The following is a 12169-nucleotide window of genomic DNA, read 5'->3' on the forward strand; positions in this document are numbered from 1 at the left end:
GAGAGACAGAGAGAGAGTATGCCAGCACACACCCCAGCGCTATTAACCCAGGAATAACACAGTAACTTAATGCTAACCCAGTAGCTGCTGTTTATATTGATTTTTGCGCCAAAATTATGTGCCCCCCCTCTCTTTTTACCGTCTTCTACCGTGTAACTGCAGGGGAGAGACTGGGGAGCTTCCTCTCAGCGGTGCTGTGGAGAAAAAACATGGCGCTGGTGAGTGCTGAGGAAGAAGCCCCGCCCCCTCGACGGCGGGCTTCTGTCCCGCTTTCATGTACAATTTTGGCGGGGGCTCATACATATATACAGTGCCCAACTGTATATTATGCAAACTTTTGCCAAAGAGGTCTCTAATTGCTGCCCAGGGCGCCCCCCCCTGCGCCCTGCACCCTACAGTGACCGGAGTATGTGGGTTTAGTGTGGGAGCAATGGCGCACAGCTGCAGTGCTGTGCGCTACCTCATATGAAGACTGGAGTCTTCTGCCGCCGATTTCGAAGTCTTCTTGCTTCTGTCACCGGCTTCTGTCTTCTGGCTCTGCAAGTGGGACGGCGGCGCAGCTCCGGGATCGGACGACCAAGGGTGCGATCCTGTGTACGATCCCTCTGGAGCTAATGGTGTCCAGTAGCCTAAGAAGCAGGACCTATCTTCAGTGAGTAGGGCTGCTTCTCTCCCCTCAGTCCCACATAGCAGAGAGCCTGTTGCCAGCAGATCTCTGAAAATAAAAAACCTACCAAAATACTTTCTTTTTAGCAAGCTCAGGAGAGCTTACTAAGTAGCACCCAGCTCGTCCGGGCACAGATTCTAACTGAGGTCTGGAGGAGGGACATAGAGGGAGGAGCCAGAACACACCAGAATCCAAATTCTTTCTTAAAGTGCCCTGTCTCCTGCGGAGCCCGTCTATTCCCCATGGTCCTTACGGAGTCCCCAGCATCCACTAGGACGTTAGAGAAAATAAGAATTTACTTACCGATAATTCTATTTCTCGGAGTCCGTAGTGGATGCTGGGGTTCCTGAAAGGACCATGGGGAATAGCGGCTCCGCAGGAGACAGGGCACAAAAAAGTAAAGCTTTACTAGGTCAGGTGGTGTGCACTGGCTCCTCCCCCTATGACCCTCCTCCAGACTCCAGTTAGGTACTGTGCCCGGACGAGCATACACAATAAGGGAGGCATTTTGAATCCCGGGTAAGACTCATACCAGCCACACCAATCACACCGTACAACTTGTGATCTAAACCCAGTTAACAGTATGACAACAGAAAGGGCCTCTTAAAGATGGCTCCTTAACAATAACCCGAATTAGTTAACAATAACTATGTACAAGTATTGCAGATAATCCGCACTTGGGATGGGCGCCCAGCATCCACTACGGACTCCGAGAAATAGAATTATCGGTAAGTAAATTCTTATTTTCTCTATCGTCCTAAGTGGATGCTGGGGTTCCTGAAAGGACCATGGGGATTATACCAAAGCTCCCAAACGGGCGGGAGAGTGCGGATGACTCTGCAGCACCGAATGAGAGAACTCCAGGTCCTCCTTTGCCAGGGTATCAAATTTGTAAAATTTTACAAACGTGTTCTCCCCCGACCACGTAGCTGCTCGGCAGAGTTGTAATGCCGAGACCCCTCGGGCAGCCGCCCAAGATGAGCCCACCTTCCTTGTGGAGTGGGCTTTTACAGTTTTAGGCTGTGGCAGGCCTGCCACAGAATGTGCAAGTTGAATTGTGTTACAAATCCAACGAGCAATCGACTGCTTAGAAGCAGGTGCGCCCAACTTGTTGGGTGCATACAATATAAACAGCGAGTCAGATTTTCTGACTCCAGCCGTCCTTGCAATGTATATTTTTAAGGCTCTGACAACGTCCAACAACTTGGAGTCCTCCAAGTCGCTAGTGGCCGCAGGCACCACAATAGGTTGGTTCAGATGAAATGCTGATACCACTTTAGGGAGAAAATGCGGACGAGTCCGCAGTTCTGCCCTATCCGAATGGAAGATTAGATAAGGACTTTTATAAGATAAAGCCGCCAATTCAGATACTCTCCTGGCAGAGGCCAGGGCTAGTAACATAGTCACTTTCAATGTGAGATATTTCAAATCCACCTTTTTCAATGGTTCAAACCAATGGGATTTGAGGAAATCTAAAACTACATTTAGATCCCACGGTGCCACCGGAGGCACCACAGGAGGCTGTATATGCAGTACTCCCTTGACAAAAGTCTGGACCTCAGGGACAGAGGCCAATTCTTTTTGGAAGAATATTGACAGGGCCGAAATTTGAACCTTAATGGATCCCAATTTGAGACCCATAGATAATCCTGATTGCAGGAAATGTAGGAAACGACCCAGTTGGAATTCCTCCGTCGGAACCCTCCGATCCTCGCACCACGCTACATATTTTCGCCAAATGCGGTGATAATGTTTCACGGTGACTTCCTTCCGTGCCTTAATCAAGGTAGGAATGACTTCTTCTGGAATGCCTTTCCCTTTTAGGATCTGGCGTTCAACCGCCATGCCGTCAAACGCAGCCGCGGTAAGTCTTGAAAAAGACAGGGACCCTGCTGTAGCAGGTCCCTTCTCAGAGGTAGAGGCCACGGTTCGTCCGTGAGCATCTCTTGAAGTTCCGGATACCAAGTCCTTCTCGGCCAATCCGGAACCACTAGTATTGTTCTTACTCTTCTTTGCCGTATGATCTTCAATACCTTTGGTATGAGCGGCAGAGGAGGAAACACATACACTGACTGGTACACCCAAGGAGTTACCAGTGCGTCCACAGCTATTGCCTGTGGATCTCTTGACCTGGCGCAATATTTGTCCAGTTTCTTGTTGAGGCGAGACGCCATCATGTCTACAATTGGTCTTTCCCAACGGTCTATTAACATGTTGAAGACTTCTGGATGTAGACCCCACTCTCCCGGATGAAGATCGTGTCTGCTGAGGAAGTCTGCTTCCCAGTTGTCCACGCCCGGGATGAACACTGCTGACAGTGCTATCACGTGATTCTCCGCCCAGCGAAGAATCTTGGCAGCTTCTGCCATTGCACTCCTGCTTCTTGTGCCGCCCTGCCTGTTTACATGGGCGACCGCCGTGATGTTGTCCGACTGAATCAACACCGGCTTTCCTTGCAGGAGAAGTTCCGCCTGGCTTAGAGCATTGTAGATTGCTCTTAGTTCCAGAATGTTTATGTGAAGAGACTTTTCCAGACTCGTCCATACTCCCTGGAAGTTTCTTCCTTGTGTGACTGCTCCCCAGCCTCTCAGGCTGGCGTCCGTGGTCACCAGGATCCAATCCTGAATGCCGAATCTGCGGCCTTCTAATAGGTGAGCCTTCTGCAACCACCACAGAAGTGACACCCTTGTCTTTGGTGACAGGGTTATTCGCAGGTGCATCTGCAGATGCGACCCTGACCATTTGTCCAACAGATCCCCTTGGAATATTCTTGCCTGGAATCTGCCGAATGGAATTGCTTCGTAAGAAGCCACCATTTTTCCCAGGACTCTTGTGCATTGATGTACTGACACTTTTCCTGGTTTTAGGAGGTTCCTGACCAGATCGGATAACTCCTTGGCTTTTTCCTCTGGAAGGAAAACCTTTTTCTGAACCGTGTCCAGAATCATTCCTAGGAACAGCAGACGAGTTGTCGGGATTAAATGGGATTTTGGAATATTCAGAATCCACCCGTGTTGTCTTAGCACCTCTTGAGATAGTGCTAAAGCTGTCTCCAGCTGTTCTCTGGACCTTGCCCTTATTAGGAGATCGTCCAAGTATGGGATAACTAATACGCCTTTTCTTCGAAGAAGAATCATCATCTCGGCCATTACCTTGGTAAAGACCCGAGGCGCCGTGGACAATCCGAACGGCAGCGTCTGAAACTGATAGTGACAGTTTTTGAACAATGAACCTGAGGTACCCCTGGTGTGCGGGGTAAATCGGAACGTGTAGATACGCATCCTTGATGTCCAAGGATACCATAAAGTCCCCTTCTTCCAGGTTCGCTATCACTGCTCTGAGTGACTCCATCTTGAACTTGAACTTTTTTATGTAGAGGTTCAAGGACTTCAGATTTAGAATAGGCCTTACCGAGCCATCCGGCTTCGGTACCACAAATAGAGTGGAATAATACCCCTTTCCTTGTTGTAATAGGGGTACTTTGACTATCACCTGCTGAGCGTACAGCTTGTGAATGGCTTCCAACACCCTCTCCCTTTCGGAAGAGACGGTTGGTAAGGCAGACTTCAGGAAACGATGAGGAGGATCCGTCTCTAATTCCAACCTGTACCCCTGAGATATTATCTGCAGGATCCAGGGGTCTACCTGCGAGTGAGCCCACTGCGCGCTGTAATTTTTGAGACGGCCCCCCACTGTCCCCGAGTCCGCTTGAGAGGCCCCAGCGTCATGCTGAGGTTTTTGCAGGAGCCGGGGAGGGCTTCTGTTCCTGGGAAGGAGCTGCCTGTTGGTGTCTCTTCCCTCTTCCTCTGCCTCGTGGCAGGTACGACAAGCCCTTTGCTCTCTTATTTTTGTAGGAGCGAAAAGGCTGCGGTTGAAAGGTCGGTGCCTTTCTCTGTTGGGGAGTGACTTGAGGTAAAAAAGTGGATTTCCCGGCAGTAGCCGTGGCCACCAAGTCTGATAGACCAACTCCAAATAACTCCTCCCCTTTATACGGCAAAACCTCCATGTGACGTTTTGAATCCGCATCGCCTGTCCACTGTCGTGTCCATAAGGCTCTTCTGGCTGAAATGGACATAGCACTCACCCGAGATGCCAGTGTGCAAATATCCCTCTGTGCATCACGCATATAGATAAATGCATCCTTTATTTATTCTAACGACAGTAAAACATTGTCCCTATCTAGGGTATCAATATTTTCAATCAGGGATTCTGACCAAACTACTCCAGCACTGCACATCCAGGCAGTTGCTATAGCTGGTCGTAGTATAACACCTGCATGTGTGTATATATTCTTTTGAATAACTTCCATCTTTCTATCTGATGGATCCTTAAGTGCGGCCGTCTCAGGAGAGGGTAACGCCACTTGTTTGGATAAGCGTGTGAGCGCCTTGTCCACCTTAGGGGGTGTTTCCCAGCGCGCCCTAACCTCTGGCGGGAAAGGGTATAATGCCAATAACTTTTTTGAAATTATCAACTTTTTATCAGGAGCAACCCACGCTTCATCACACACGTCATTTAATTCTTCTGATTCAGGAAAAACTGTTTGTAGTTTTTTCACACCATACATAATACCCTGTTTTACGGTATCTGTAGTATCAGCTAAATGTAACGTCTCCTTCATTGCCAAAATCATATAACGTGTGGCCCTACTGGAAAATACGTTTGAATTTCTACCGTCGTCACTGGAATCAGTGCCCGTGTCTGGGTCTGTGTCGACCGACTGAGGCAAAGGGCGTTTTACAGCCCCTGACGGTGTTTGAGGCGCCTGGACAGGCATTAATTGATTGTCCGGCCGCCTCATGTCCTCAACTGACTGTTTAAGGGAAGATAAACCATCACGTAATTCCACAAATAAAGGCATCCATTCTGGTGTCGACCCCCTGGGGGGTGACATCTGCATATTTGGCAATTGCTCCGCCTCCACACCAATATCGTCCTCATACATGTCGACACCACGTACCGACACACACCGCAAACTCACAGGGAATGCTCTAATGAAGACAGGACCCACTAGCCCTTTTGGGGAGACAGAGGGAGAGTCTGCCAGCACACACCACAAAGCGCTATATATACAAGGGATATCCTTATATTAAGTGCTCCCTTATAGCTGCTTTAATATATATATATATAGCCATTAATGTGCCCCCCCTCTCTGTTTTACCCTGTTTCTGTAGTGCAGTGCAGGGGAGAGACCTGGGAGCCGTTCTGACCAGCGGAGCTGTGACAGAAAATGGCGCCGTGTGCTGAGGAGATAGGCCCCGCCCCTTTTTCGGCGGGTTCTTCTCCCGCTATTTTTCCAGTCAGGCAGGGGTTAAATATCTCCATATAGCCCCTATGGGCTATATGTGAGGTATTTTTAGCCTTGTATAAGGTTTATATTTGCCTCTCAGAGCGCCCCCCCCCAGCGCTCTGCACCCTCAGTGACTGCCCAGTGAAGTGTGCTGAGAGGAAAATGGCGCACAGCTGCAGTGCTGTGCGCTACCTTATGAAGACTGAGGAGTCTTCAGCCGCCGGTTTCCGGACCTCTTCACGCTTCAGCATCTGCAAGGGGGTCGGCGGCGCGGCTCCGGGACCGGACTCCACGGCTGGGCCTGTGTTCGATCCCTCTGGAGCTAATGGTGTCCAGTAGCCAAGCAGCAAATCCACTCTGCATGCAGGTGAGTTTACTACTTTCCCCCTAAGTCCCACGTTGCAGTGATCCTGTTGCCAGCAGGACTCACTGTAAAGAAAAAAACCTAAACTAAACTTTCTCTAAGCAGCTCTTTAGGAGAGCCACCTAGATTGCACCCTTCTCGTTCGGGCACAAAATCTAACTGGAGTCTGGAGGAGGGTCATAGGGGGAGGAGCCAGTGCACACCACCTGACCTAGTAAAGCTTTACTTTTTTGTGCCCTGTCTCCTGCGGAGCCGCTATTCCCCATGGTCCTTTCAGGAACCCCAGCATCCACTTAGGACGATAGAGAAAGGGGTATTAAACTCCACTGGTATCCTGGTTTATGTAACGTGGGCTACACTCGTGCCTTTCCGGTTCTGTTTTATGCAATATAAGCGTTTAGTGTATATTAGATGTACACACAATGTTGATCATTACTTACCGACCCTCGCTGTTCCACCGAGTTGCCCTACCTAATTACACAACTAATTTCTCTTTAGTGGTTTGTATTTCCTCCACACATAGCATACTGGGCTGTTACTCTCTTGTTAATCTGTCTTATTTGGGCTGAGTTTTTACACTACACCGTGCTTTTTTTTCCAAGTCTCCCTTTATTAGTTGAATGTTTTGTTATTTTACTTTGTATAGGTGTAAATTTGAATATACTTTAATAAAAATGCAGTGTCCCCCATGGATGATTGAGAGAAAAAAAAAAAAAAGAATAAAAAAAATATACAATTTCCTGAAATTTGATTCCATACACAGAATTGCAGCATTCACAGTTTGCAGACGTCAGGTGTACTTTAAAATGAATAAAAGTTAACAATGCATTATTAAAATAAATGGAACAATACTCACATCTTAATACATCTACTATTAAGTCCATGTCAGTGCTGAGTTTCTTAACATGGTCAAGATTTGCTACAGTCATAATTGGCACATATTGATCACTATCCATTTGTGATATAAGGTACATGTCACTGGCAAGATTCTCCCTGTAATATAAAAACCCACAAAACAGACAGAATTTAAGATAATAATTTTTTTTTACAAAAATACACAATTAGGACATTCAAATGTGGATGCAAGAGAGAAACAAAAACAAAAAACAACCAACCATTTTTAAGAGCTGGTTGAGTCTAATACCACTTTTACAACAAACTTATAACCCAGGTCCAAGTTTGGTGTGAAAGGCTCTACCCAGATAGCTACCATGGTCACACCTGGCACTGACATGGGTCACGCTAAAATCATATGGAGAGAGTTGGATCACCAGCGTTTGGAGATGATGACATCTCTAAGTGCGGTCAAAGAGAAGACCCAGCAATGACCTGGGTACAAGGTGCTGTATGAAAGGGGTGTGACCAGCTAGGACATGGGTTGGAGCAGTGTTCAAAAACCAGGGTCGGACCAGCATTTTGGTGGAAAAGGTGTATAACAGCAACATTTACTTCTTCTCTATAAGAAAAGTGTCTGGGCAAAAGACACCATGTGTATTAAAACACATTGAGCTTTATTTACGTATCGGCGGTTTCACGGCAGGTAGGAGGTGAAAATGTAAATCTGCACTCGCAGTCAATGTAAATCCAGGCGTGCTTTATACTGACTGCAAGTGCCATATTACAGTTTTACCTCCAAACTGCTGGGAAGCCGCAGTTTTTGCTTTGTAAATAAAGTTCATCATCTCTGATCAAACCAGGACATTCGTCTGGCTTATTTTCAAGCAATAGCCATAAGCATGATCATGATCTAGTACAGAGGTAGCCAACTGTTTTCCCCGAGAGCTACCAACAGTTAAGTTAACGTTTTCCAGGTCTCCTCACAGAATCACAAGTGAAGTAATTCGCTCCACCTGTGGATCTTTTAAAATGTGTCCGTGAACTGTTGGTAGCTCTCGAGGACCAGGGTTGGCTACCCCTGATCTAGTACAACGGAAATATGATCTGAAAATGGAAGCAACTTTCTTCATTGAAGACTGTTAACATTGGTGAGTGTTGCTTCATTCAGTCACAGGCACTTTTATTTTACAGTAATGCAACATAGCAGGAGCAATTTGGCAATTTCAAATAAATGAAAAACAGCTATGACTATTGTATCCCTTGATACACAAATGAGTTTAACATTAGAAGTCAAAAAGCCACAGCAAGCTGTTAAGGATCAATTTATTGACCCATGTTGAAAACTCTGATGTGCTCTAATTATAACACTTATTACAATCACTCAAAAATACACAAAGCTACAAAAACAAAAAGGCTTGTGAAGTTACAGTCGTACGTACCGAGATAAGCAAAATTCCAGTGTTTTTTTAAGCACATCGCGCAGGTCTTCTTGACCTTCTGGCTGTGGTAGATCATTTGCTCCTAAATATTTAATAGGAAATAAATGAAAAACATTAATATACGGCTATTTTCTGCTTAATGTAATCAAAAGACAGCCTACTTAAGTGAACCAGCAGCCACATTATGAATATTGGCAGCACAATGATATAACATGCTGGCAGAGAAAACACTCCTCATAAGTATAATTTCTGAGAACATGACACGAAGAGAGCGTTCTGTAAGGGAAATACGGAAAAAAGTGTCAGACTCTTAAAACATGGCAGTAACTAGCTTTAATGAAGTGGGAAGGGGGAATTTCTTTTCAGATGGGCTTCTATACCAAAATACATAGTGCAGACAGTAACCAAGGTACGAGTTTCCTGAAAATACTGACCGACTCTCATACCTGTTTGCACTAATGGTATTCTGCTTCTGAGCAGGCACTGATTGATCAAGATGTTTGTGCCATGAATGTATGGCAAACGCCTAATATATTACTAGTACTGCCCCTGCCCACCCAATGAGGGTCTACAATAATGTACATTAGTGTGCAGTTGAATAAAATTATATATAATCTGGCAAATAACCTACAATACAATCATAATATAAAAGTGAAAAATGTAAACATACATCAACATTTAGAAATCCTTCTTTAAAAAGCTTCTGAAATCTACTGTATAGCTCTATGGGGTAAATGTATGAAGCAGTGAAAAGAGTGGAGAAGTTGCCCATGGCAACCAATCAGCATTGAAGTAACATTTATAATTTGCATACAATAAAATTATACAGAGCAGCTGATTTAGTTGCCATGGGCAACTTCTCCATAGGCTCACTTCTCCACTCTTATTACTGTTTTATACATTTACATTTATACATTATGGGGGGTATGCAATTAGTGAAGATTTTTTTACACGTTTAAAAAAAATGCACTTTTCGCTGTTTTGGGGGTGAATTTGCGCTATTCACTCAATTTCAACGCCGCTCTTTCGACTTGTCGAAAATGGCGGCACTAGTGGAAAACACGTGGATCAGCAAAACCATAGCTGATCCAAGTGTTTTGTCAAATTGACAGAGGGTTTTCGCCGGTTTTTGAGGTCCGCTTTCTCCCATGCAGATTCGACCGAAACAAAAAGGTGAAACAGCATGGAGAAAATGTATTAAAAAATAGGCGAAAATACCCACAATTGACTAAGGTAGGTCAAATTAGTTCATTTTTCTTTTCGGATACCACTAACCGCAGACCCCCCTATATGTTCTGTATTGCATGAAACACGCACAACAGTTCACTAAACATTTTATGACCCTTATCCTAAGGACCTTATTTATTCAAACTGAAGACATTTAATGTGGTGTCAACCAATTTTATTTCTGGTCCAGATGCCTTTTAGTAAGAGACTACAGCAAAATGGTACACCCCGTACATAAACACTCCACTGGAGCTTTGTCTCTCTAGTGTCTGCTGCTTCCCTCTTTCATGTGAGCGCTGCACACCAAATAGTAGTGTGAGGGGAAAAGGGCGGCCAGTTGTGGAGACATGACCTCTGCTCAACATGACCCAAAGTTCTCATCCATCTCTTTTGAGAAGACGGTGTACCCACAAACTTGTGTCATGAAGATGAGATTCTGAGGGTGACAATCAAACAATTTATTTTTTCAATTTGTTATACAAGATTCACAAATTTTGTGAAAAACATAAAAGGTGGTCAATGTAAAATTAATTTAGCTTGAGACTTTCAAATAAAATATTCTGGATTTTCTGTATTCCTTTTGTTAATCTGACCAAAGTGTCTAGATTATACTTCGCTGTTTTCTAGTGCAAATAAAACATGATCACTCGCAGAAATGGTGTACAATCTGGGCATACACTGTACAATTATCTGGCAGATCATCTGCCAGGTCTGGCTGGTTGGAATGGAAATCTGGTAATGGATGAAAGCAAATGACAATCGACCATTTGCTCCAAAATACTGGAAAACGGACAAACCCTTGTCTGAACGACAGTTTTTGTCCAGTTTCCAGTGTTTTGGAGCATAGCTGATTGTCATTTGCGCTCATCCAATACCAGATTTCCATTCCAACCAGCCAGATCTGGCAGTTGATCTGCCAGATAGTTGTATGGTGAATGCCCAGCTTTAGCCATTTTACATATAACTCCTATAATTGTATTTAAACCAAGTATGAAAAACACTGTACGTTTTATACATTTTAGGAGGTATTAAACGAAAAATATCAAAGACATGAAAAGAGAATTAATCGTATAGAAAGCAGACAGTGGTCACATACAATATTGGACCTTCTTCACCTAAACCTATAAAGCAACAGCTTTTAATTAGTTTTTATAAAATAATGGATAATTAAAAAATAATGCATAATTTAAGGCAGATCAGTTAAGCAAAAACAGAAAAATAGAACTCCCTATCATTCCTAGTCATACAATGAAACATTAATAAGACATCTGGGCAGCATTCTGCCTTTTGCACCAAAATTACCACAGATTACTATCCTAGTTGATTTAATATTGTACTTGATCAATCTGACGTGTCGACCTTAATCGGGTCATCAGCCAAGTACATGAATTGGGCTGCACAACACATATGGCAAAATCGTGTACAAGGTCAACCTGTGAATCATATACACTGTATTTAGAAGTGGACTCTGCTCCTTACAGCGGTCCATTAAAGTTTCCGACATCCTCATACAGTGCAGTTTATATTCAAAACTGTCCAGGTGGTCAGGCCATGAAAGTCATTTGTTACCGCCGTTGTCTGGGGTATAGAGGAAAATGTCAACTGTTGTATATACTAGTTGGATGTAGGGGTTGTAAATTAAAAAATCATGTTCTGAACGGTTTAACCAATTTATTGTACGTACAGAACGTAACGGGCTTATTGTATTTTTTTTATTTTATTTTTAAATAGTCAAGAATTTTACCTCTTTCACACGGGAATTTGCAGAGTCTATCAAGCCAGCAAATTCTCGTGTCTCAGTACGACACTGGTAAAGGGCAAAGTCGCGGACCCCGGGATTTAATCCCGGGTAGTTTGCATTCACACATACCAAAATCCCAGGTTGATGCGTATTCATGTGCAAAACCCAGGAATTTTGATGTAGGTTTGAAAGGGGTATTAGAAAACTTTAGGAAAGAAATTAGACAATTCAGACAGGAGTGAGAAGAGATATTTTATAGTGATCTATTAGTGAAGTTCTAGTACCTGAATGGGTGGTTTCATGCATAGATTCATATTCTGAGTTTCCCAGAGATATAGTATTCATATCTGTTTGGTCTGACACAGAAACTGATGGAGATAGGTCTTGTGTTAACACAGCATTGTGTCCTTTCCTGTCACCATCACCATTGGCATCCAGTCCTGAATCATCAAATCTCAATCAATAAAACATTTCAAAATCGCTTTCCCTCAGTATAATAAGATAAATTTAACTCAAAGCATACGTCTACACAAAATACATATAAATAAAGCTGAAGCATAACTTAAGTCTAGGTCATAATTATACAAGTACTACAAGTACTTCA

At 44.1% G+C, this 12169-nt stretch overlaps 1 protein-coding gene across 5 annotated transcripts in view; it reads right to left on the bottom strand.

Annotated features, from left to right (window-relative positions):
• The window catches only part of LARP4B (La ribonucleoprotein 4B), a 289455-nt gene that overhangs the window by 121128 nt on the left and 156158 nt on the right, over positions 1–12169 (bottom strand). For 3 of the 5 annotated variants that reach the window (XM_063921936.1, XM_063921932.1, XM_063921934.1), the window contains 3 exons: positions 11850–12005; positions 8598–8679; positions 7178–7314 (listed from right to left, as the gene is read on the bottom strand). In XM_063921936.1, the coding sequence (XP_063778006.1) occupies positions 7178–7314; positions 8598–8679; positions 11850–12005 (375 nt within the window). Of the gene's footprint in view, positions 1–7177; positions 7315–8597; positions 8680–8712; positions 10261–11849; positions 12006–12169 lie in introns of those variants that run through there. The other 2 variants (XM_063921933.1, XM_063921935.1) reach the window with 2 other exon arrangements.

Source organism: Pseudophryne corroboree, chromosome 5, assembly GCF_028390025.1.
Source record: "Pseudophryne corroboree isolate aPseCor3 chromosome 5, aPseCor3.hap2, whole genome shotgun sequence".
NCBI lineage: Eukaryota > Metazoa > Chordata > Amphibia > Anura > Myobatrachidae > Pseudophryne > Pseudophryne corroboree.